Source organism: Felis catus, chromosome A1 (genome assembly GCF_018350175.1).
Source record: "Felis catus isolate Fca126 chromosome A1, F.catus_Fca126_mat1.0, whole genome shotgun sequence".
In the NCBI taxonomy this organism is placed as follows: Eukaryota; Metazoa; Chordata; class Mammalia; order Carnivora; family Felidae; genus Felis; species Felis catus.
The window spans coordinates 103,919,175-103,941,936 of NC_058368.1; the positions used below are offsets into that span (position 1 = coordinate 103,919,175).

Genomic DNA, 22,762 nt, shown 5'->3' on the forward strand with positions numbered 1-22,762 from the left:
CTCAAGCTTACCCAGTGTAGGACTTGAACTCACAAACTGCGAGATCGTGACCTGAGCCAGTCAGATGCTTCATGACTGAGCCAACCAGGTGCCCTCATTCTTTTTTTATTCTTCTAATTAAGGAGCAACTTTAGTGTTTGCATTAGTGATTTGATGGAACAGCTAAAAAGAAAGAAGAATAAAAAAGATCAACTTTTTTTACAACTACTTTGCTGTAAAATAACCTTTTCTAGTATGACAAATTTATCAACAGGAAATATTTATTGAATCCCCACCATGAGAAAAGAACCATAATGAACACAGCACAAAACACATTTCTTTAAAAGTATATTCTGGAGGGCATCTGGGTGGCTCAGGTGGCTAAGTGTCTGACTCTTGGTTTCAGCTCAGGTCATGATCTCACGGTCGTGAGATAGAGCCCCACATAGGGCTCTGTGCTGACAGTGTAGAGCCTGCTTGGGATTCTCTCTCCCTCTCTCTCTGCCCCTCCCCCACATGCACTCTTTCTCTCAAAATAAATAAGTAAACATTTTTTTAAATAAAAATAAATAAAATAAAAGTATATTCTGATTATAGAAAGCATAGCTGAGGCAGCGGTGATAAAACATTGATAATATCATTTAACAATCAGTATCAAAGTTGTTGTGTTGGGCATGTTCAATGTAAACAATGTACAGTCATGGGGAGCCTGGATGGCTCCACTGGTTAAGCATCTGCCTTTGGCTCAGGTCATGCTCTTACAGTTCGTGGGATCGAGCCTTGCGTCGAGCTCTGCACTGACAGCATACAGACTGCATGGGATTCTGTCTCCCACCCTCTCTGCCTCTCCCCTCTTTGGGCTCTCTCTGTCTCTCTGTCTCTCTCTCAAAATAAACAAAAACTTAAAAAAAAAAGGCACAGTCATACAAAGAGGAGGAAGTGAGAGGAGGGAGAATTGGGGTGCAATCTCTGAGGTAGCACATTCTCACTATCTTCTGAAGGGAGGAAAGACATAAAGATTGGAATAAGACATAGGTCATCATGAGCAAGGGGTCAGTGTAAGTGACCTCACACCAGCATCAAGATAAGATGAAGCTCTCGAGGTGAGAAGGAATATTATCTTAGGAGTCACACAGGATGTTGCTTTTTCATAGGTGTGTCAAGCAGGGGTAGACTTCAAACCCTGGTTTACCAGAAAGCTCCAAATGACACCTGACCTGTCTGAGCTAACCACTCGCTGCGCCCATGGAGGAGATGGGAAAGCATCGGTATCTGCATTTGAGTCATTTGCTGACCCACACGTGCATGTCTCAGGCGTGGCTGTGGCCGATCACATCCCCCTGAGCAGAGTCTGAAAGAGAAACCTTCTGAGATAGCACCTTATACAGTGAGGGAAAAGCAGGCCACCTGGCTGAAAGGGCTGTCAATGGCCCAATCAGGAGTAAACTCAAAGTTCCTTCCTGGTACTCCCCAGAGTTTCTTGAAGATCAGCTGACCTCTAAAAGAGAAGATCAGCGGCCTCTAAAAGATGTGGAAAAGGCAGCAGGCCATTCAAGCAAAGAGGAACATCCAGCAGATCTTACAAGCCCAGCTCCTGCCCCATAAGAGCATGTTCAAGAGGAGGGAAGTGAAGCCAATGGACCCAGACCCACAACAGTAAGTGACAGGTCTCAGACCTGGAAAAAAAATAGGTGAGAAGAGGGTATTGCCTCTTTGTTATATAAAAGGTCTCTCTTTAGCATCTCAAGGACAGAAAGCCTCCACTTGAGGGAGGTCTTTGGCTGCCCATTGGGAGCATTTTCCTTGTTTATCATCAAGGGCTTGAGAAAAAACAAGAGTGATCCCACATGCTTTAGGAACCTAGGACATATCAACCTATGACACAAGCGTATTTTGCTTCTAGGGTTATTGCGTCGAAGAACTGGCAAGGTTTGAGGGTTTTTGTATTATTCAAACCGAAAAAAGAGACCTCGAGTAGAGAAGGACAATGAGCAATGCTAGGAGAGGCTTGAAAAGTATGGTTGCAGGGCAGGACTCCATTTGTTCAAGAGAATTCAGTATTTTCCAGTGAAAGGAAAATGGGACAGAAAGAAAGAAGGAGGAAGGGAGGAAGGAAGGGAGGAAGGAAGGAAGGAAGGAAGACAGGAAGGAAGACAGGAAGGAAGGAAGGAGGGAGGGAGGGAGGGAAGAAGGAGAGCACTGAATCCTAACCACTAGACTATCAGGGAGTATCTAAAGGAAAGGAAAAAAAAAGGAAGGAAGACAGGCAAGGAGGCAAGCAGAAAGACAGAGAGAAAAATACAACAAAAGAAAATGCAATTATGACACACTTGCACTTTCGCACTTGCATGTTTGAGTTTTAAGTTCCTTTTAATCTAGAAAGATAGGTTTGGTTTTAGGTGCGATTTCATCGACTTCCTTGTAAGCAGGCACTAAGGGTGAGGTTTTTGGTGTTCTGACTTTTGCTTTGTTCTCTAGTTTACATTTTGTAAAACCTCTGGGGGAGTACCAATTATATGTGGAGGAGTTTAATTTTTTAAAAAAATTCCTCGAGAATTCCAACTCTAATTGCTTTAAAATCCCTCAAAGAATGATGTCTTAAAAAGAAAGACAATTTTATGGGAAGGTTGTTAGGCTCAGCCCAGACCTAGGGCAATAATAGAGAGAAAGCCTCCAGAAACACATTTAAAGGAATCACCATGGGTACACACAACACTGGGAAGACAAACATTGTCCATGAGACGTGACGGGAACAGAAAACGTAACATAAAATGTAAATGGGCTGACGAGACAAGGAACTACGTGCTTTCTTTTACTTCCAGGAGACCATGTGTAATAAGGGAAAGATGCGTGCCTTTTGATTCTACAAAGTTGCCCTTCAATCCTAGTTTTGTAGCTGTTTAACTGGAAGTGTGCACTAGGGTAAGAGACCATGTCTCCGGAGTTTGGTTGTCTTATCTTCTTATCTTCTGGAGATAAGGAATGCTATTCCCTAGCATTATTAAGAGGATTAAAAAAGTTTCTATACATAAAGTACCAGGCATATAGGAATTTAACAAGAATTAAGTTCCCTTGCAGTCTTTATCCTCTGTCCCTGAAAAATGAACCAACACTAGAACGGAGTTTCAGAGATAAACAGCCTATGTCCCCACAGCCCCCCATGATGGTCTGGTCCAAACACCAAACCCCACCTTAATTCACAGCATTTTCGTGGGTGTGTCAGGCAGGCATAGACTTCGAACTCTGGTTTACCAGAAACCTCAAAATGACATCTGAACCCGTCTGGCTAACAGCTCACCAAGTCTATGGAGATTGGGAAAGCATCTGGATCTATACTCGAATCTTAGCCTGCTTACTCACAAACTAGGAGACATGGACGAGTTCATTAAATGGTCTGAGCCTCCGGCTTCTCTGCAAAACGCGGGTGATAACTCCCGTACAGAGTCACTTCCAGCACTGCACACAGCATGGTAGCAAACCGACCGCCTTCACCACAACTGCAGTGACCTTTAAAAAACTCTGTCCATTTGTTACCCAATTAGGTCATCTTCTGCATTTGGGGGTAACTAGGAGAGAATATTTTGTATTTGTTGATTAGCCCTGTGCATTCTTTCCTCCACAAATTGCATGCTTATGACCCGGCTCACATCTTAAAAGGTCCTATGAGCTGAATTCTCAAGACCAGACTATCCTAGACAGCACCTGTTCTGAAGTCGGCCCAGCCTCGCTGCTCTTCACTGTTTTAAAACCCTGCAGGATGAATCTTAAACCGAAGACCGGTAATCACTGGCAATAGCTCGTGCTATTATAAATGCCTGATGATTCTGTAGAGAGTCATCATTTTTAGTGTTCTTGGTTATTACTATTGTCACAAACAGGTGAAATAAGTATCTAAACAACATGATGTCATGACTGTCAATCAGGATAGAGGGAAAAGAGCAAAAATGCTGGCTCTAGACTTACATAGTATACATAAAAAAGATAAAAGCCTGTGTCTCCGGGGCACCTGAGTGGCTCAGTCGGTTATGCACCCGACTTTGGCTCAGGTCAGGATCTCATGGTCCACTGGTTAGAGCCCTGTGTCAGGCTCTGTGCTGACAGCTCAGAGCCTGGAGCCTGCTTCAGATTCTGTGTCTCCTTCTGTCTCTTTGCCCCCCACCTCCCACCCCCCTGCCACTCACGCTCTGTATCTCTCTCCCTCTCTCTCTCAAAAATTAATGAAACATTTAAAAAACTTTTTAGTAAGATAAAATTTTTTTAATAAAAATTTACAACGTTTAAAAATTTAAAAACTTGGTACTTCAAAAGACACTGTCAAGAAAGTAGGGGCACCTGGGTGGCTCAGTCAGTTAAGCGTCCGACTTGGTTCAGGTGATGATCTCATGATTTGTGGTTTCAAACCCCACATCAGGCCCTGTGCTGACAGCCTGGAGCCTACTTCGGATTCTGTGTCTCCTCTCTCTCTGTCCCTCCCCTGCTCATGCTCTGTTCTGTCTCTCAAAAATAAATAAATGTTAAAAAGGAAAGTAATGAGACAACCTATAAAATGGGATAAAATATGTACAAATCACATATCTGATAAAGGACTTATATCCAGAATATATAAAGGACACAACCCAATAATAAAAAAACAACCCAATTTTTAAATGAGCAAAGGATTTGAATACATTTTTCTCCAAAACAGATATATGAATGGCCAAAAAGCACAGAAGAGATGCTCAACATCATTAGTCATTAGGAAAATGCAAATAGAGAAACACGAGATACCAGTTCACCAAAAAGAAAAAAAATAGTTAAATGTTGGCAAGTGTGTGGAGCGATCGGAACCTTCATCTATTGCTGGCTAGAAAGCAAAATGGCACAACCGCTTTGGAAAAGATGCTGGCATTTCCTCAAAAAGTTAAACATAGCAATTTTACTCCTATGTATTTAGCCAAGACCACTGAAAATACATGTGCACACAAAACTTGTATGCAAATTTCCATAGCAGCATCATTCATAATGTCCAAAAACCAGAAACAATCCAAATATGTACCAATTGAAACATGGATCCATAAGGTTTCATTATGGCTCATAAAAGGGAAATTGTGATGCGTACTACAACTTGGAGGAAACTTGAAAACATGTAGGTGAGGGAGGGGTGCCTGGCTGGCTCAACCAGTAGAGCATGCAACTCTTGATCTCAGGACCAGGAGTTCAAGCCCCACATTGGGTGTGGAGTGTATTGAAAAACAACAACAACAACAAAAAGGTGAAAGAAGCCAGTTACAAAAGATTACATATAGTACCTCCCATTTATAGGAAATATCCAGACTAGCTAGATACTTTCTATCTCTACGTGAAATGTTTCATCCATAGAGACAGAAAACAGTGGTTGCCCAGGGCAGAGAAGCAGGGAGGTAGGAGGATGGAGATTAACTGCCAATGGTTACAAGGTTTCTTTTTGACGAGGAAAACGTTCCAAAAGGAGATGAGGTGAAAAGACAGTACCTCTGTAAACATGCTAAAAATCGCTAAGCTAAATACTTTAAACAGGTGGACTTGATGTTATATAAACTATACGTTAAGGTGTTTTTTTACTCTTCAAAAATAGTTCCTGTAACTAAGGCCCTATGATTTTACTATAAATGTTAGTAACAATAATTATAATAGCTTATCATACAGCTGTTATATTATAAATTATAATTACAAATTGTAAAAGCTTATTATGTTTCAGGCAATATTCAAAGTCTTTACAAGTACTAATTCACTTTCCTGACAAACCTGGTAGGCAAAGACCATTATTATTCCCATTTCACAGATTAGAAAACTAAGCTATTAAGAGGCATCATAAGAATTCAAACCTAGAGGGGCACCTGGGTGCCTCAGTCGGTTGAGCAGTGGACTCTTGATTTTGGCTCAGGTCACGATCTCACGGTTCTTAGGATCAAGCCCTGTGTGAGGCTCTGTGCTGACAACATGCAGCCTACTTGAGATTCATTCTCTCTCTCTCTCTCTCTCTCTCTCTCTCTCTCTCTCTCTCTCTCTCTCTCTCTCTCTCTCTCTCTCTCTCTCTCTCTCTCTCTCTCTCTCTAATTACACACAGGTGCTCTCTCTCAACATAAATATTTACAAAAGAAAACAGAATTCAAACACAGAGAGTCTGTGTTTTTAAATAAAATATATACCTGCTCCTGTAATCCAACAGCAAAATATGGGGAGGAAATCCCTGAAATTCAGAGAACTGGGGAAATTTTAAAATATTGTAACAAACAGGGGCACCTGGCTGGCTCAGTCAGAAGAGCATGTGACCCTTGTCTCCAGGTTATGAGGTCAAGCCCTATGGTGGGTATAGAGATTACTTAAAACTAAAAAAAAAAAAAAAAAATCTTTAACATAAAATAAAATATAATAAACGACAGAGCTTAAGAAAGTTAAAGCCTGGGGCGCCTGGGTGGCGCAGTCGGTTAAGCGTCCGACTTCAGCCAGGTCACGATCTCGCGGCCCGTGAGTTCGAGCCCCGCGTCGGGCTCTGGGCTGATGGCTCAGAGCCTGGAGCCTGTTTTCGATTCTGTGTCTCCCTCTCTCTCTGCCCCTCCCCCGTTCATGCTCTGTCTCTCTCTGTCCCAAAAATAAATATAAACGTTGAAAAAAAATTAAAAAAAAAAAAGAAAAGAAAGTTAAAGCCTAAGAGCAAAATAATTTTTTTTAGTTACTTCACACAACAGCAGTGGAAAATGAAAGGCTGTAGATGACATGGCCATGTCCCTCTCTTGTCCTACATGAAAACAATATTAGTGGCTCAATCGGTTAAGCGCCTGACTTCACCTCAGACCATGATCTCGCGGTTCGTGGGTTCGAGCCCCATGTCGCATCCTCTCTGAGAAGGGCTCATGACTTCACAGGAGGAATTAACCTCCTCTCCAATTGTGATCACAAAAGCCACAGACCACAGGGGCTTGAGAGGAAGGAACAAGGGACCTGAGATATGACCTATTTCATTAGTTAGACTGAGCATTCCAGGCTGCTTGGGGGGGCCATTAGCACCAATGTCAATACCCCATGGGCACAAATTGGTAGTACTTGATCTCTCTCTCTCTCTCTCTCTGCGATTAGATTTTCCACAAGCCACATGCAGGCCCACAGCTGATGTCACATTCCAGAGAAGGAAATTATATCTTTGGATTGTATTATAATAAGACCACTCAACCATATCGCTAGTATCTTCTGCATGCTTACTGAGTACAGGCTTCATGCTTAAACTGTATGTTATTGTAACAAGTCCTCTCCAGAGCCTTTTGAGACTGATACTGTTATTGCCATTTTTCCAGATGTTTGGAGAGGTTAAGAATCTTTCTAAAGTAACACAGCAAGGAAACAATGGAGCTACCCTTCCAATGCAAATAACCTACCCTCCAAACACACATTATAAATCACTCTAGAAATGTGGATACATTCACAACATACTGAAACCGGTTTTCCATATACAGCTATTCCAAGATGAAGTCTGAATTTCAGGGCAACTCCACCAGAATACACACTTTTTTGCCCAAAAGTTACTAACATACACTTAAGAGTATAAAATTAATTATATTAATAATAACCTGAGGGGCACCTGGGTGGCTCAGTCAGTTAAGTGTCTGATTCTTTTTAATTTAATTTAATTTAATTTAATTTAATTAATTTAATTTAATTTATTTTTTTTTTTAATTTTAGAGAGAGCGTGCACAAACAGGGAGAGGGGCAAAGGGAAATAGAGAAAGAGAGAAGGAATCTCAAGCAGGCTCCACACTCAGCGTGAAGCTCCATGCAAGACTCAATCCCACGATACTGGGATTATTACCTGAGCTGAAATCAAGTCACACACTTAACCGACTGAGCCAACCAGGCGCCCTTTTTTTTTTTTAAGTTCATTTATTTATTTTGAGGGAGAGATAAAGCATGCACACACAGGTGGGGGAGGGACAGAGAGAGAGGGAGAGAGAATCCAAAGCAGGGTCCACACTGCCAGCACAGAGCCTAATGCAGGGCTCGGACACAGGGCTCGAACTCACAAAAGGTGAGATAATGACCTGAGCCAAAATCAAGAATCAGATACTTAAGGGGTGCCTGGCTGGCTTAGTGGGTTAACTGTTAAACTCGTGGTTTCAGCTCATGATATCACGGTTAGTGAGTTCGAGCCCCAGGGCAGTTCTCTGCTGACAGCACGGACCCTGCTTGGAATTCTCTGTCTCCCTCTCTCTCTGCCCCTCTCTCTCTCTCTCTCTATCTCAAAAATGAATAAATATTAAAAAAAAAATACTAACCTGAACACAGCATAATCCACCAGATAAATCTTAAAGCACAAATACCTGTAACACTGCTCAATTGTAGAGGAAATTTAGTGTATTTTTAAATGCATATTCACAATCCATGCCTCTGGAAAGTTCAGTTTTGAGGCTGTGATGTTTATCTGGTGTTTTCAGTTTGGTCTTGTGCCCCAGCATCCCATTCCTACACCTCAAGGAGGAAGGGCGGGGCGGGCGGGGGGGGGGGGGGAGATATAGGCATGAGTTTCCCACCCCCCACCCAGCTGAGCACCAGTAAGCATATTAGGTCCCTATTTGTGGACTTCAGAATGGCTAGACATAATAACTAAAGATAGTCATCACTGAACAAGACTTAAATTCTTGGAACTACAGACCTTGTTTCATTGAAGAAAGAAAACTCGGGTTTAAGGAGAGAAAATTAGGGCTAGAGAAGACTTTCAACACCATGTAAGCTGGCAGTGTTAAACTCAAAAGCACGTTTTTGAGAACTCAGTGAATCAAAGCAGGCAGAATGAGCCATGGAGAGGGCTGAGGGCAGAGGCAGCCTGCAGAGATCAGCCCCGCCACAAGGGGGCACTACTGCTTCGTATCAGCCAACTATTACCACACTTGCGGATCCGATTTTCTAGGCAAGGTCGGATAAAAATGTTTTCTGTGAAATGTACAAGAAATTTCTACTTATGAAACATGGCAAAGGCCAAACAGCAGATGTCACCAGGCCAAATCCAGCCTAGTATCTTTTCATTCAATAGCAAGGAAAAAAGCGCAGAGATGTTCATTGAACTTACCAAATGGGAGAGGCGAAATTCATTGTCCTCTTTTCTACCTCAGAACGTCTTTTACAGCCTCTACTTATAAAGATATAACGTGACTGGGGCACCTGGGTCCGACCCTGGCTCAGGTCATGATCTCACCGTTCGCGGGTTCGAGCCCCACGTGTGGGGGGAGCCTGCTTGGGATTCTCGCTCCCTCTCTCTCTGCCCCTCCCCCACTCGCGTTTTCTCTCTCAAAATAAACCTTTTTTTTTTTTTTAAAGAAAGATATAACGTGTGACTTACTGGAGAGCATCAGAAAAATGAGATATTGGAATCATCGCTGGTCTTGCTTCAGGCTCCCTGCTGTCAGCTTCTGTCTTGTTTGGTTTTCGTAATCTCAGTTTCCATGGGAGGAGATAATAAGGTCTCTGCAATCCTTATTTGACATGTATTCTACCTACTGCCATTTTTTTCCAGTGTGTGTGCTACTGTTATAACTGTATTTATATAAATAGCCTACTCCAGGTGTTTATCTTTGATTGCCTGATCTTTGTTTTAATTTTCACACACAAAAATGAAAGCTATGGCACAGGCAAGCAGCACCCTGAGCAACGGCCACGTCTAAACAGCTGAAGGGGTCAAACACGGCAGGTGGGTGCCTGCGGATGTGGATTCCTGCACAGTGGGCAACTGCCATTAATCTTAAAAATAAAGCATCAGAATTCACGTTTTCTCTCTGTGGCCGTGTGCCTTTGGAACCTCATTCCTGCTTGACCATAAGGTCCAAACATAACGACTAGCAAACTTTGAAACATTTAGCATAGACAGCTCCTAACCAGAAGTGAAGTTCAGGGGGCATGCCACAGCGGGATCCCACACTGACGCGGGTTCACAATGTCCATGCCACCAGCATCTGGGCATTTAAAACCTGACTGCCCTTGACTAATGAGTGATGTTCAGCATCTTTTCATGTGACTGTTGGCTGTCTGGATGTCTTCTTTGGAGAAATGTTTGTTCGTGTCTTTTGCCCATTTTTTAATTGGATTGTTCAGTGGTGTGTTTTTTTGGTTTTTTGGTTTTTTTTTTTTTTATGTTGACTTGTGTAAGTTCTTTATAATTGGTGGTTACCTGAGGGGAGGTAGGTGAGAGGATGGGTGAAGTAGGTGGTGTAGATTAAGAATACATTTATAGTGATGAGTACTGAGTAATGTATAGACCTGTTGAATTGCTATACTGTACACGTGCAAGTAACACAGCACTGTGTGTAAACTATACCAGGACTAAAAACAAAACAAAACAAGTGTGCCCGGGTGAGCATCCGACCTCAGGTCAAGTCAAGATCTCACGGTTCGTTGAGGTTGAGCCCTACATCAGGCTCACTGCTATCAGATCAGAGCCTACTTCAGTCCTCTGTCCTCTCTCTGCCTCTCCCCCACCCATGCTTGCTCATGCTCTCTCTCGCACTCTCTCTCTCAAAAAAATAAACATTTTTTAAATTTTTGTTTATTTTTTGAGAGAGACAGAACACGAGCGGGCGAGGGACAGAGAGAGAGGGAGACAGAGTCTGAAGCAGGCTCCAGGCTCTGAGCTGTCAGCACAGACCCCAACACAGGGCTTGAACTGACAGACCACAAGATTACGACCAGAGCCGAAGTGAGATGTTTAACTGAGTCACCCAGGCGCCCCCAAAAAACACACACTAAAAAAACAAAAAAAAACTTGCAGGTCTCTAGGGAGAACATACACACTGCCCTTTTCTACCACTTTCTGCTGGCTTCTAGCCCCACCTCACAATTTTACTTGCTTTCCAGGCTCTTGACAGTACTTGAGTATGTGACCCCTGCTCTCCACTTTGAGCAAACCTCATCTTTGACACAATTTCTTCTGATAAGAAAAGAATTCGCATCTTACATAAGAGTTCAGTCAATACTGCTTCAACTACTTCAGAGTTGCTTCCCTAAGACTGATAGCTGCTGCCTGAATGAAGTAATTGTATCACCAAGACGCTTGAGGTCATTTTCTGCTTTCAAAATATCATGTCCATGGCCTTCAAATTCAGTTTGCATCTTTGTATTCCTACTACCTATGAGATAAAGCTTGAACTAGCCACTGGCGTTCGGGGTCCTTCATCACTCAGCCTCCACGTAAGTGTTCGAAACTATTACCTTCCTCACCAGTCTCCACTCACACACACACCTGGTCAGAGTCTAATTATTTGCTCATGAACTCCCCTCCCTTCCCCTTCTGCCTTTCCAATCTCTCCTCATCCTTCAGAGTTTAACTCACACTCCACCTGTCCCTGTAGGCTTTTCTAAATCTTCCCAGATTCAAATATCTTGCCTCCTCTTAAATGTAAATAAATAATCTCTCCTCCTTTTATATGCTTAATAAACATTTGTTGAATGAACAAATGAATTGCAGCAGGGCCGCATTCTTATGGCCACTTAATTATGGCCAAGTTGCTTAACCGTTTTTAAGATAAAGTTTCATCGTCTGTAAAAATGTGGTTTGGGCAAGGATTGACTGAGATGTTATTTTAAAATTACCTAGCAGAGATGATACATAGACTCAAAAGATATTAGGTAGTCCACAGATGGGAGAAGTAATAGTCTGATTTACTGCCTTCCTTCCTCCTGTACTGTTAGTTAACTTTTCAGTTATGTACAGTGTCTCTTCCTAGCTTCATGATGGGAGCAGGGCCCATGTTAAAAAAAAAATTTTGTATCATGCACTGTGGCTAGCAGGGAATTTTGCTAATAAAACTTTGTTGAGGAGTCAATAGCTTCTCTACTGAAAAATATACCCAAAGACTGCCTGCTGACACTGGAATTTCCTCCTTTAGAGACATCTTCTCCTAAGTTAAGCAGTGCCCCAGCTAAAATCCAACCGTGCCTGGGAGATGGTAACAAAGTCTGTTGCCTTAGTTATTAATACATGTGCCGTTTAGACTTTTTTGTTTACAAGGAGCAGAAACTAGCTCACAGGTTGTTGCTCTTATATGAAGTATGATATTGGTTTATTTAATCCAACACCTTAGTAAAACTTAGTTTATCTAATGTCTTTCCAACATTAGCATAGAGATAAGGGGGAAAGGAGAAATACAGATATGGCACTATCAAAGAGGACAGAGAAAAGCTGGGCGAAGCGCACCATCAGAATTGCAGCCAGAAGGCGCTAGGAACCAGTGTGAGCAGGGAAGCATGGGTGGCTCAGTCAGGTGAGGGTTTGACTTGACTCAGGTCATGATCGTGTCTGGCGGTCCCGGAGTTCAAGCCCTGCATTGGGCTCCACGCTGAAAGTACAGAGCCTACTTGGGATTCTCATTCTCTCCCTCTCTCTCTGCCCCTTCACCACTTGCACACTCTCTCTCTTTCTCTCTCAAAATAATAAATAAATATAATTTTTTAAAAGGGGGGGGGGGGCGCCTGGGTGGCTCAGTCGCTTTAGCATTCGACTTTGGCTCAGGTCATGATCTCTCACCGTCCATGAGTTCGAGCCCGGCGTCTGGCTCTGTGCTGACAGCTCAGAGCCTGGAGCCTGCTTCAGATTCTGTGTCTCCCTCTCTCTCTGCTCCTCTCCCACTCATGGTCTGTCTCAGTCTCTCAAAAATAAACAAATGTTAAAAAAAAAATTAAAAAAAGAAAGAAAGAACCAGCATGACCAGCTGTAACGGTTTGCCCCACACTGAGCGGACACAGAAAGGCCTTCAGGGCTAAAACCAGAAACTCCTGGACAAACGGATAAGTTGGTCACCCTATTAGGAACCACTAAAATCCCAGCAAAAGACATACTTCCTTTAATTTCAAAAGTGTACTTAGAGTCAGTGCTGCACACAGAGCAGCACAAACCTGTCCCTGGCTGGTGACCAGCTGGTTCGAGAAAAGGGCTAACGAGGCCAAGGCTAAAGATTTGATCTCCCGGGGAAACTTTGCTCTCTTCCACAGTCTGTGACTCACTCAAACCACCATTCGCCAATGCCAGTACGTGTGGCCACTCTGGACCAAATCCTTCACTGCTGCTAGGACCATGGGTGGCGGGACACAGATGTTTTCCTTGTGCGTGAACACAGAGTGAGTGAATAACGTCACATAAAGAAACTCACCTGCTGAACTTCCTGCTTAAATGGGTTCTAAATAACAATAACACATAGCAGTATGGCAAATTTCCACAGCATTTTCTCCTAGATTTCATTCCCTTTTTTTTTTTTAATGTTTTATTTATTTTTTGAGAGAGGGAATGTGAGCGGGGGTGGAGGGGCGGGGAGGGGGAGACAGAGGATCCCAAGCAGGCTCTGTGCTGTCAGCTCAGAGCCCGATGCAGGGCTCGAACTCACAAGATCGCGACCTGGGCTGAAGTTGGACGCTCAACTGACTGAGCCATCCCAGGTACCCGAGTACTGTGAGACAGGCATAGCAGACACCACGCTCAGCAGGCTGGGGATGACCGGAGGTTACACAGCCAGAAAGCAACACAGATGGAACTGGAACCCTCACCTCCTACGGATTATTTGTCTTTCTGGTGGTGGTGGGGGTGGCAGTGAAAGAGGTCACGGCTGCCCGTAACCCAGCAAAATCCACAGCCTGAATCCTGAGCTTCTCTTTGTACGTTTCCCCTTCCGTAAGAATTCCAGAACTCTTGGAGCGTCTGGGTGGCTCCGTCGGTTGGGCGTCCGACTTCGGCTCAGTTCATGATCTCGCGGTCTGTGGGTTCGAGCCCACGTCGGGCTCTGTGCTGACAGCTCAGAGCCTGGAGCCTGCTTCGGATTCTGTGTCTCCCTCTCTCTCTGCCCCTCCCCTGCTCATGCTCTCTCTGTCAAAAATAAATACACATTAGAAAAAAAAGGAATTCCAGAACCCTTCGGGTCCCAAGGACCATGAAGCACAGCCCCCGAGCTCTTGTGAGTCTTGCCAAACTTGCCCACAGTGTGGGCTGTGGCGTGCTGGTGGGCTGGTTATCTCCTGCACACGTGAAGGCATAAAGCACGTCCACATTCTCCACCCCAGGGGTCAGGCCCAGGAGATACTGCTGACAGTTTCTGCACCCCACTTTTTATGTGTTCACTTTCCCGGACACTTTGCTGCCTAAACCCACAGAGTTGTGTGGTGTTCATATTAGTAAACCGAAAGCTGAATTTCCCAAACACGTTTATTTTTTCCTTCAGAGCAAATGTGGGCAGGATGAAAACCACTCTGTGTCATACTTCCATGTTACTCATTAACCGACTTCAAAAAAAAAAAAAATAGCCTCAGCCAGATTAGGCGTCACGTGAAGAGTTTCCTGCACTGGGGGAACGGAGCAAAGCCAAACGCAGGGATTTTCACATCATCAGAGGTGGGGGATTCAGAAATGAGCCTTTGAGCTTATTTCCTGACCTGCCGATCGGCACGGGCGCAATGGTGAAGAAAAGGCTGTCTTCCAGTGACACGGTGTTCCGGTTTGACATTCCGGGCAGCCCAAGAAAGGCAGGCACCGAGGCCCCACACAGCGCCGCAGACTGCCCCAGCTCTGTGCTTCTCAGGTGGGTACATCTCGCGTGTCACCTTGGTGGCCTCAGCCACCTGACAGGTGTTCTGGGGAGAGCTCCTTCCTCATCCTCTGCCAAGGGGAAGGAGAAGGCACAAGCCGAGGCATCTGGGCCAGTGGACTGGAAGGGGGTACACAGCAAAGAATGTGACTTGCTGAGCAAATAGAGCTATGACCATGATTAAGGGAAAATAATCGTTAGTGCCTTCTTTAGGACTTTTTTAGTACTAGACGACTAGCCAGCTCTGCCATTCTTTAATTCCCGATCACTTTCAGGTTCATAGGAACTGAAGCCCAAATAGTTGAGCCCAAAACCTTACTTTGGTGTCAGAATTACTGTGTCAATATCAAAAAAGTAAATGCAGGGGCTTTCTAAATTAATTATCAAAACAGTATTAGCTGTGCTGTGTGGTTCAACTACTTACCATATAGTGATTTATAGCTGCTTTGGCCTGATTCAGAACATGCTCTTTTTAGCTATAAATATTAATGCCTATATTAACGTCACTCTGATAATTACATTTTTTAAAATGTTTATTTATTTTGAAAGAGAGAGCATGCGTGCATGCATGCACAGGGGAGGGGCAGGGAGAAAGAGAGAGAATCCCAAGTAGGCTCCTAATGTCAAGACATAGCCAGATGCGGGGCTGGAACTCACAAATTGCGAGATCAAACCAAGAATCGGACGCTTAACGGACGGAGCCACCCAGGCGCCCTTAATAATTACATATTTTTAATGAAAATTTGTGTCACAACTCTTTATTCATTTTGGTCTCATAATAATTCTCTAGGAACTTATGAAGTATACTTATACTTCATAAGTTCCTAGAGATATAATTTGACATAAGATATCAAATGCAAGTGGAAATCAATTACAAGAAAAAGTTTCTTACCCAACTTTCATGTTACTTCCACTAAACCTGTCAAGGGAAGGCAGAGAAGTGACCTCCAAACAGGAAGTTGACTTTTTACACAGCACCACAGCCAGAAAGGTGGTTGTTTGTTTTTTAATCATTTTAAATCATTTATACAAAAAAGTGCTCGGGGCGCCCGGGTGGCTCAGTCATTAAGCATCTGACTTCAGCTCAGTTCATGATCTCACTGTTCGTGAGTTCAAGTCCCACATCTGGAAGCCCACTTCTCTCTCTCTCTGTCCCTCACTCACTTACACCCTCCCTCTCTCTCTCTAAAAAAGAAAAAGTGCTCAAAATTATAGCTTTTAAAAATTAAACAGAAACCAAGAAATCCCACTTCATTTAATGGTGTTTGGGTATCAGAATGTCGGGTTACAGAAACAAGCGAGGACATTTTTTTAAAGAAGTTTTAGGAACAAAGAGCCTGAATTTACGCAAAATGTTGCATGATGCCCCTATTTTAAGTTAACTTAATTTTTCCATCCATCTTTAACATCCATCTATCTGACGTGAATTGTCTGAGCATGAGCACAACTCCTATGACTGAACATGTAAAATCTTTGTATTACTTTGTATTACTTCCACATTTGAAATGTTTCTCGAATCATTTTGTCTGCTTCATCTGTCTCTTGTGTAGGCTGTAATGCAGACGTTTCTAGGAGTTCAAGGTCTAATCAGGCAAAATGAAATTAAAGTACATAAATAAATTTTTAAATGCAAAAAATACAGAAAATATAATTTAAATAATATGCATATATTATTTACATAAGTATAAATAAATAGGATAAAAATAAAAACCTACATCAACCTAAATTCAAGCCCCTTTCAAAAACAGCCCAGGCCTATTTTACCTGCATATCAGAATATTCAACATCAGGGACGCCTGGGTGACTCAGTTAAGCATCCAACCTTGGCTCAGGTCATGATCTCATGGTTCATGGGTCTGAGGTGCCCACGGACTCTGCACTGACAGCTCAGAGCCTGGAGCCTGCTTCGGATTCTGTGTCTCCCTCTCTCTCTGCCCCTCCCTGGCTCATGATCTGTCTCTCTCTGTCTCAAAAATAAATAAACGTTAAAAAAAAATTTTTTTTAAAGAATAGTCAACATCAAACGCCTATATCAGTAGCTAGAAGCATTTTTTTTTAATGTGTATCAGAACCAATCTAAAAACATCACACGTATCTCCAAACAGTTTGAGCAATGAAGGACTTTCAGTCTAGGTGAAAAATCTACTTAAGGTATTATATATTAAATCATTCAAAATAATTCATGGAAACACATTGGTCAGTTATTTCAGGTAAAAAACAAAAACAAAAACAAAAACAGGTAAACACTTCCCTTTAACTTCTAACTAAATACTAAGAATTTATGTGGCTGATGTGGGATCCCAATACCCTTTCCATGAACTAGAGCTAAAAGGTATTCTGAGATCAACATACTGCTTCAAGTAGGCACAGATACAATTTATGCAGTTTTCTTATTCAATCATTCAACAAAGATGTAGTGTGTGACTATCATACGCTAGGCTATGTGGAATGCACAGTGGATACAGTCATGAGCAAGACAGACCTAGTCTCTGCCCTCATAGAGGTTATTAGTTTAATGTCAAAGAGGATAAAAAATTATGAACGCATGAATGCATCCACACATGCATACATAATTCTTGTTTTAACATATATTATCATAGGAAACAATTACAGGGCTGATATAGAGAATAAAATAGGGAAAACTAACTTAGATGGGGTGGGAAATAAAGGACTCTTCAAGGAAGTGATAATTCAGCCGTCCAAGAGGATGAAAAAAGAGCCAACCATGGAATGACTGAGAAGGAACACGTTGCCCTGAGGTGGGGAGGATCTTATGTCTTGAGGAACCAGGGGACAGTGGTGAAATCGGAGGGAGAAGCATTGGATGTAGGGGTTTAGAATTCTATTTTAACTGCAGTGGGAAACCAATGGGAGGTTTAGAACATGGGAGTATCACGATGTGTTGTTGCCCTGTAGAAGGGCATTCTGGCCCAGAGATGGGCTCTGACGTTGCTCTGTCAAGAAATACTGCATCCTGCCCTTGCCTTGCCATGTGCTTGTAAGAGTGTCTGTAAAGTATGGACCCAGCGGAGGAATTGCTGGGTCACAGATTACAGGCACGACTAACCCTGCTCATGATGTCAACCTCTGTTCCAAACTGGTGTCATTTACACTCTCACCCACAGCTATTCCGCTGCCTCCACAACATTGGCATTGCCTGGCTTTTAAGTTTTTTCCAATATGGAAGCTGTGAAATGCCATCTCAATGAGGTTTCCATGTTCATTTCCCTGACCCTTTGGGTCAGGAGGCAGGGTTACTGCCTTTTTCTTTTTTTTCTTTTTTTTTTTTTTAGATATTTTTTAATGTTTATTTATTTATTTTGAGAGAAAGAGAATGTGTGTGCACCCACATGCGCATGAGCAGGAGAGGGGCAGAGAAGGAGAGAGAATCCCAAGCAGGCTCCACGCTCAGCGTGGTACTTGACAACAGGGCTCGCTCTCACAGCGAGGTCATGACCTGAGATCATGACCTGAGTCAAAAGTCAGTCGCTCGACCAACTGGGCCACCCAAGCGCCTCTTATTTTTACATAGTTTTAAAAACACTTCAGATACTAGATTTTTGGTCAATTATATGTGGTGTAAATATTTTATTCCAGCATATGACCTGTCTCTTCACATTCTATACCATATCCACATTCTTGTTTCTAATTTATCAACGCATTATTTTCTTAATGATTTACACTTCTCATGACTTATGTAAGAAATCCCTCCCTACCCTGGGGTCATTAGAATGTTCTTACATATTTTCTGCTGAAAGTGTGCTTTCTTTCTTCTTTCTGTCATACATTGTTGTCTTAATTACTATGACTTTATAATTAAAAGTTTTGTTGCCTAATGAGACAAGAATCCTTACATAGTTCAGAAGTGATAGGCTACTCTTGACCCTTTTGCGTTTTCATTTACATTTTAGAATCAGTTTATCAAATGAAGATTTATTTTTAATTGAAATCGCATTAAGTCTATTACTCAATTTGATGAAATTGCTTTAAGTCTACTGCTCATTTAGGGTGTTAAGTATACCTATTCATGCACGTGGTTTGTCCCTCCATTTATTTAGGACTTCTTTAATATCCTTTGATAAAGTTTTAGAATATTCTACACAAAGACCTTATACGTTGTTAGATTTATTCTTAGGTACTCTACACCTCTGTTGCTATTGGAAATATGTGTGTGTGTGTGTATATGTATATATATATATGTATATATATATATATATATATATATATATATATATATATATATAATTTTTAATGTTTATTTATTTCTGAGAGACAGAGCACAAGCGGGGGAGAGGCAGAGAGAGAGGGAGACACAGAATCCAAAGAGGCTCCAGGCTCTGAGCTGTCAGTAAACAGCTAAACAAGGGACTCAAACCGTGAGATCATGACCTGAGCTGAAGTCGGTTGCTTAATCCACTGAGCCACCCAGGCACCCCTGGAAATACATTTTTAATTGCAATTTCTTTTGATGATGTTACAAAGAAATGTAACTAAATTTCTGAGTTTATCTTATATTCAACATTCTTGCTAAATCTTATTAATTTTAATAATCAATCTGTAAAATCTAAGACATTTTCTTTATAGACAATAACATTATTTGAAATAATAAAAAAAAATTTGCTTTCACGATTCCATTCTTTACTCCTCCTAAATCTTTATTTTATCACACAAGCAATGAACTCCATGATAATGTTGAGAGTGAGTAGTAATTCCAGACATTCTTGTTTTGTTTCCTATTTTAAATGGAATGCTTTTAACATTTCAGGTTTTATCAGTCCTTTTCTCTCAGGTTAAAAAAGGTCTACCCCCCCCAAAAAAAATTTTTTTTAATTAAACAAAAAGGGGGGACTTAGTCGGTTAAGCATCTGACTTCAGTTTAGGTCATGATCTCACGGTTCATGAGTTCAAGCCCCACGTCAGGCTCTGTGCTGACGGCTCGGAGCCTGGATCCTGCTTCAAATTCTGTGTCTTCCTCTCTCTCTGCCCCTCCCCACTCATACACTGTCTCTCTCTCAAAAAAATAAATAAATAAACACTAGAAAAAAAATTAAAAAAAAAAAAAGGTCCCTTCCAATGTTCCAAGATGTCATTGAAACTATTGAATACTTTCCTGGCCTCCACTGAGATGATCCTTGTTCGAAAATCTTTAACATCATTTCCCCAAATATACAGAACATTGGGCAACCTTGAAAAACATGAATTACTCTAACCTCCTCTTTTTTTTCCTGAGAAAAGGTTATTTATTTATTTATTTATTGTCAATGAAGAATAACTGGCATACAGTATTGTATTAGTTTCAGATATACAATGTAGTGCTATTTATATACATTATGAAATGCTCACCTTAATAAGTCTAGTTACCACCTGTCACCATACAAAGTTGTTACAAGGTGACTGACTCTATTCCCTGTGCTGTACCTTACATCCCCATGTATATCTTATTTATTTTGTAACTGGAAGTCTGTACCTCTTAATCCTTTTTACCTATTTCATCCATTCTCCCACTTCCCTCCCCTCTGGTAACTCTCAGTTTGTCCTCTGATCTCATAAGTCTGCTTTGTTTTCTTTGTTTTGTTTTTTAGAATGCACACATAAGCAAAATCATATGGTAAGTTGTCTTTCTCTGTCAGACTTAATTCACTTAGCGTAATACCCTCTAGCCTCTCCCTATTGCCACAAATGGCAACATTTCAATTTTTAATGGCTAATACTCCACTGTGTGTGTGTATGTGCCCGTGCGCGATATCTTCTTTATCCATTCATCTATTGATGGACATTGAGGCTGCTTCCATATCTTGGCTACTGTAAATAATGCTGCAATGAAAAGAGACATGTGTACAGCTTTTCAAACAGTGTTTCTGCTTTCTTTGGATAAATATGTGGAAGTGAAATTGCTGGATCCTACGGTAGTTCCATTTTTAATTTTTTTGAGGAAACTCCATATCGTTTTCCATGGTGGCTGTAGCAGTTTACAATCCCACCAACAGTGCATGAGAGTTCCCTTTTTTCTGCATCCTCAGTAACACTTGTTATTTCTTGTCTTTTCGATACTAGCCATTCTAACAGACATGAGGTGCTATTTCATTGTGGTTTTGATGTACAATTCCCTGACGATCAGTGATGTTGAACATCTTTTCACGTGTCTGGCAGCCATCTGTACATATTCTTTGGAAAAATGTTTATTCAGGCCCTCTGCCCATTTTTTTAATGGGGTTGTGTGTTTTTCTGCTATTGAGTTATATGAGTTCTTTATGTATGTTGGATTTTAAACCCTTATCAGATATATCATTTGTGAATACTTTCCATTCAATAGATTGCCTCCTCATTTTGTTGGTTTCCTTTGCTGTGTGAAATGCTTTTTAGTATGATATAATCCCATTTTTTTAAGTTTGCTTATTTTGAGAGAGAGAGAAAAAGCTGAGGAGGGGCACAGAAACAGAGAAATAGGGAGAGAGAAGCTCAAGCAGACTCCGCACTGTCAGCACAGAGCTCGACACGGGGTTCAAACTCATGAACCATCAGGTCACAAACTGAGCAGAAATCCAGAGTTGGACACTTGACCAACTGAGTCACCCGGGGGCGCCTATTTATTTTTCCTTTTGTTGTCTTTGCCTGAGAAGACAGATTAAAAACAAACAAACAAACAAGATCCAAAACGATGAGGCAGCACTAAGCTGGACTGTGGGACCACAGTGGGACCAGCTGAGGCTGGCTCAGACTCTTTCTGGGTTCTGCTTTGGGGACTACTCCAGGTTGCAGTCAACAACAACCCTGTCAGGTCCAAGGTAGCCCTGGAGTCATATGCATCATGTCTCCACCTAGTGGCTCCAATGGTTCTGTTTCTATTCTGCCTACTGTCCCAGCTGCCACCAGTAAGTGGCAGAGGAAGTGTTTGCCCTTCTTCTCTCCCTTCCCACCAGTCTTGATTTTTCTTAGCGACGCCCACTCCTCCTGCTATTAGGGAAAGAACAAGAGCACCTTTTGGTACCTAAAGAAGAAGAACACTGTACATGGCATATTATGACCCATTGTCACCAGAGGAGCCCATTGTCTCAGCTCCTGCTTGCTGGAGTTGTAGACATAAAGGGTTATATTTAGAACCTGGAGGGAGTAGAGTTCTGGGAAATGGGCTTCCTTCTCCAGGAAGAGGGATGAGGAGATAACAGTCAAAGAAAGCAGGACTGTGTTAAGGGGATACAGTAGTAGCAGTGTCCTAAGTGTGGAGTAAGTATTTCAGTGAATGGAGTATTCTTAGTGGGTAAGGTTCACAGGCAGGACCTGTGAACTCGTCTGAGCCTCAGAGGAGAGTGAAGGGCGGGTTGCCAGAAGGCAGAGAAATGATGGAATACATCAGGATGAATGGGGCTATAGAAGTTGGAGCAAGGAGGTAATAAAGGACACAGGAACAGTCCTCTCTGGGAGCAGGTTCAGAATTTTCCCTGCAGGAGAAAACAGAACTCCCCCCACAGCTACCCTAGCCAGGGGAGAAAGGACCTGCAGTCTCGTTTCCAAGCTTTGCCAGACACTTCCCCACAGTCTCCTCACACCAGGCACCCAATGTTCTCTCAAAACACACGTTCTATCCTGGCCTCAGGTGTTGGAACGTGCTGGAAACCCACGTGACTGCCTCAAAAATTCACACTCATCTTGCCTGATGCACTTCCGGAAGGGTCTAGGATAGCATCTGGGGAGACTTCCTGCTTCCACCCCTCAGGAGTAGCAGTCTTTCTTACTTGTTGGCGCCATATTGTATATTGGCCACATACCAGAATGGATGGTCAGGAGGGATGTATTTATTATAAAGCCAGTGAAGCTTAATCTTCACTCACTCACACAGGCCTCTCCCAAGGCCCTGGGAGTGTCTACAGCAAGCTCTGCACCTAGTCCTACATTTCTGTAAACTTCTCAGACAATCTCTTAACTATAATTACGACTCTCTCTCTCTTCACTCCAATTTTCTCTCTGTCGCACTTGCCCTCCAGTTGGGTGGGCAAGGGCATTTTTGGCATTATGAGCTAAGGGGAAGTTGTTTGGACATACAGTGACTTTGGGATTAGTGGAATTGGTCTATGTGAGTTGCCTGTGTACATGAGTTGCTGTTCGCCAACCTGACTCTCCAGAACGTTCCACTACCCACTAAAGGCCAGAGATGGCATCATGATATGAATATGTCCTCCGGGTACCATTTATCAGCAGTATGAAGACAGTGGAAGGAA

At 42.3% G+C, this 22,762-nt stretch overlaps 1 protein-coding gene and 1 long non-coding RNA gene across 2 annotated transcripts in view; one reads left to right on the forward strand and one right to left on the reverse strand.

Moving 5' to 3' along the window:
- The window catches only part of LOC123385632, a 56,089-nt gene continuing 33,327 nt past the window's right edge, over positions 1-22,762 (reverse strand). The window contains exon 3 of the long non-coding RNA XR_006598538.1: positions 1-162. This is a non-coding gene — a long non-coding RNA (uncharacterized LOC123385632). The remainder of the gene's footprint in view (positions 163-22,762) is intronic.
- Positions 14,312-22,762, forward strand: part of GRAMD2B (GRAM domain containing 2B) — a 119,295-nt gene continuing 110,844 nt past the window's right edge. Inside the window, exon 1 of the mRNA XM_019831574.3 lies at positions 14,312-14,540. Coding sequence (XP_019687133.2) covers positions 14,416-14,540 — 125 coding nt within the window. The 5' untranslated portion in view covers positions 14,312-14,415. The remainder of the gene's footprint in view (positions 14,541-22,762) is intronic.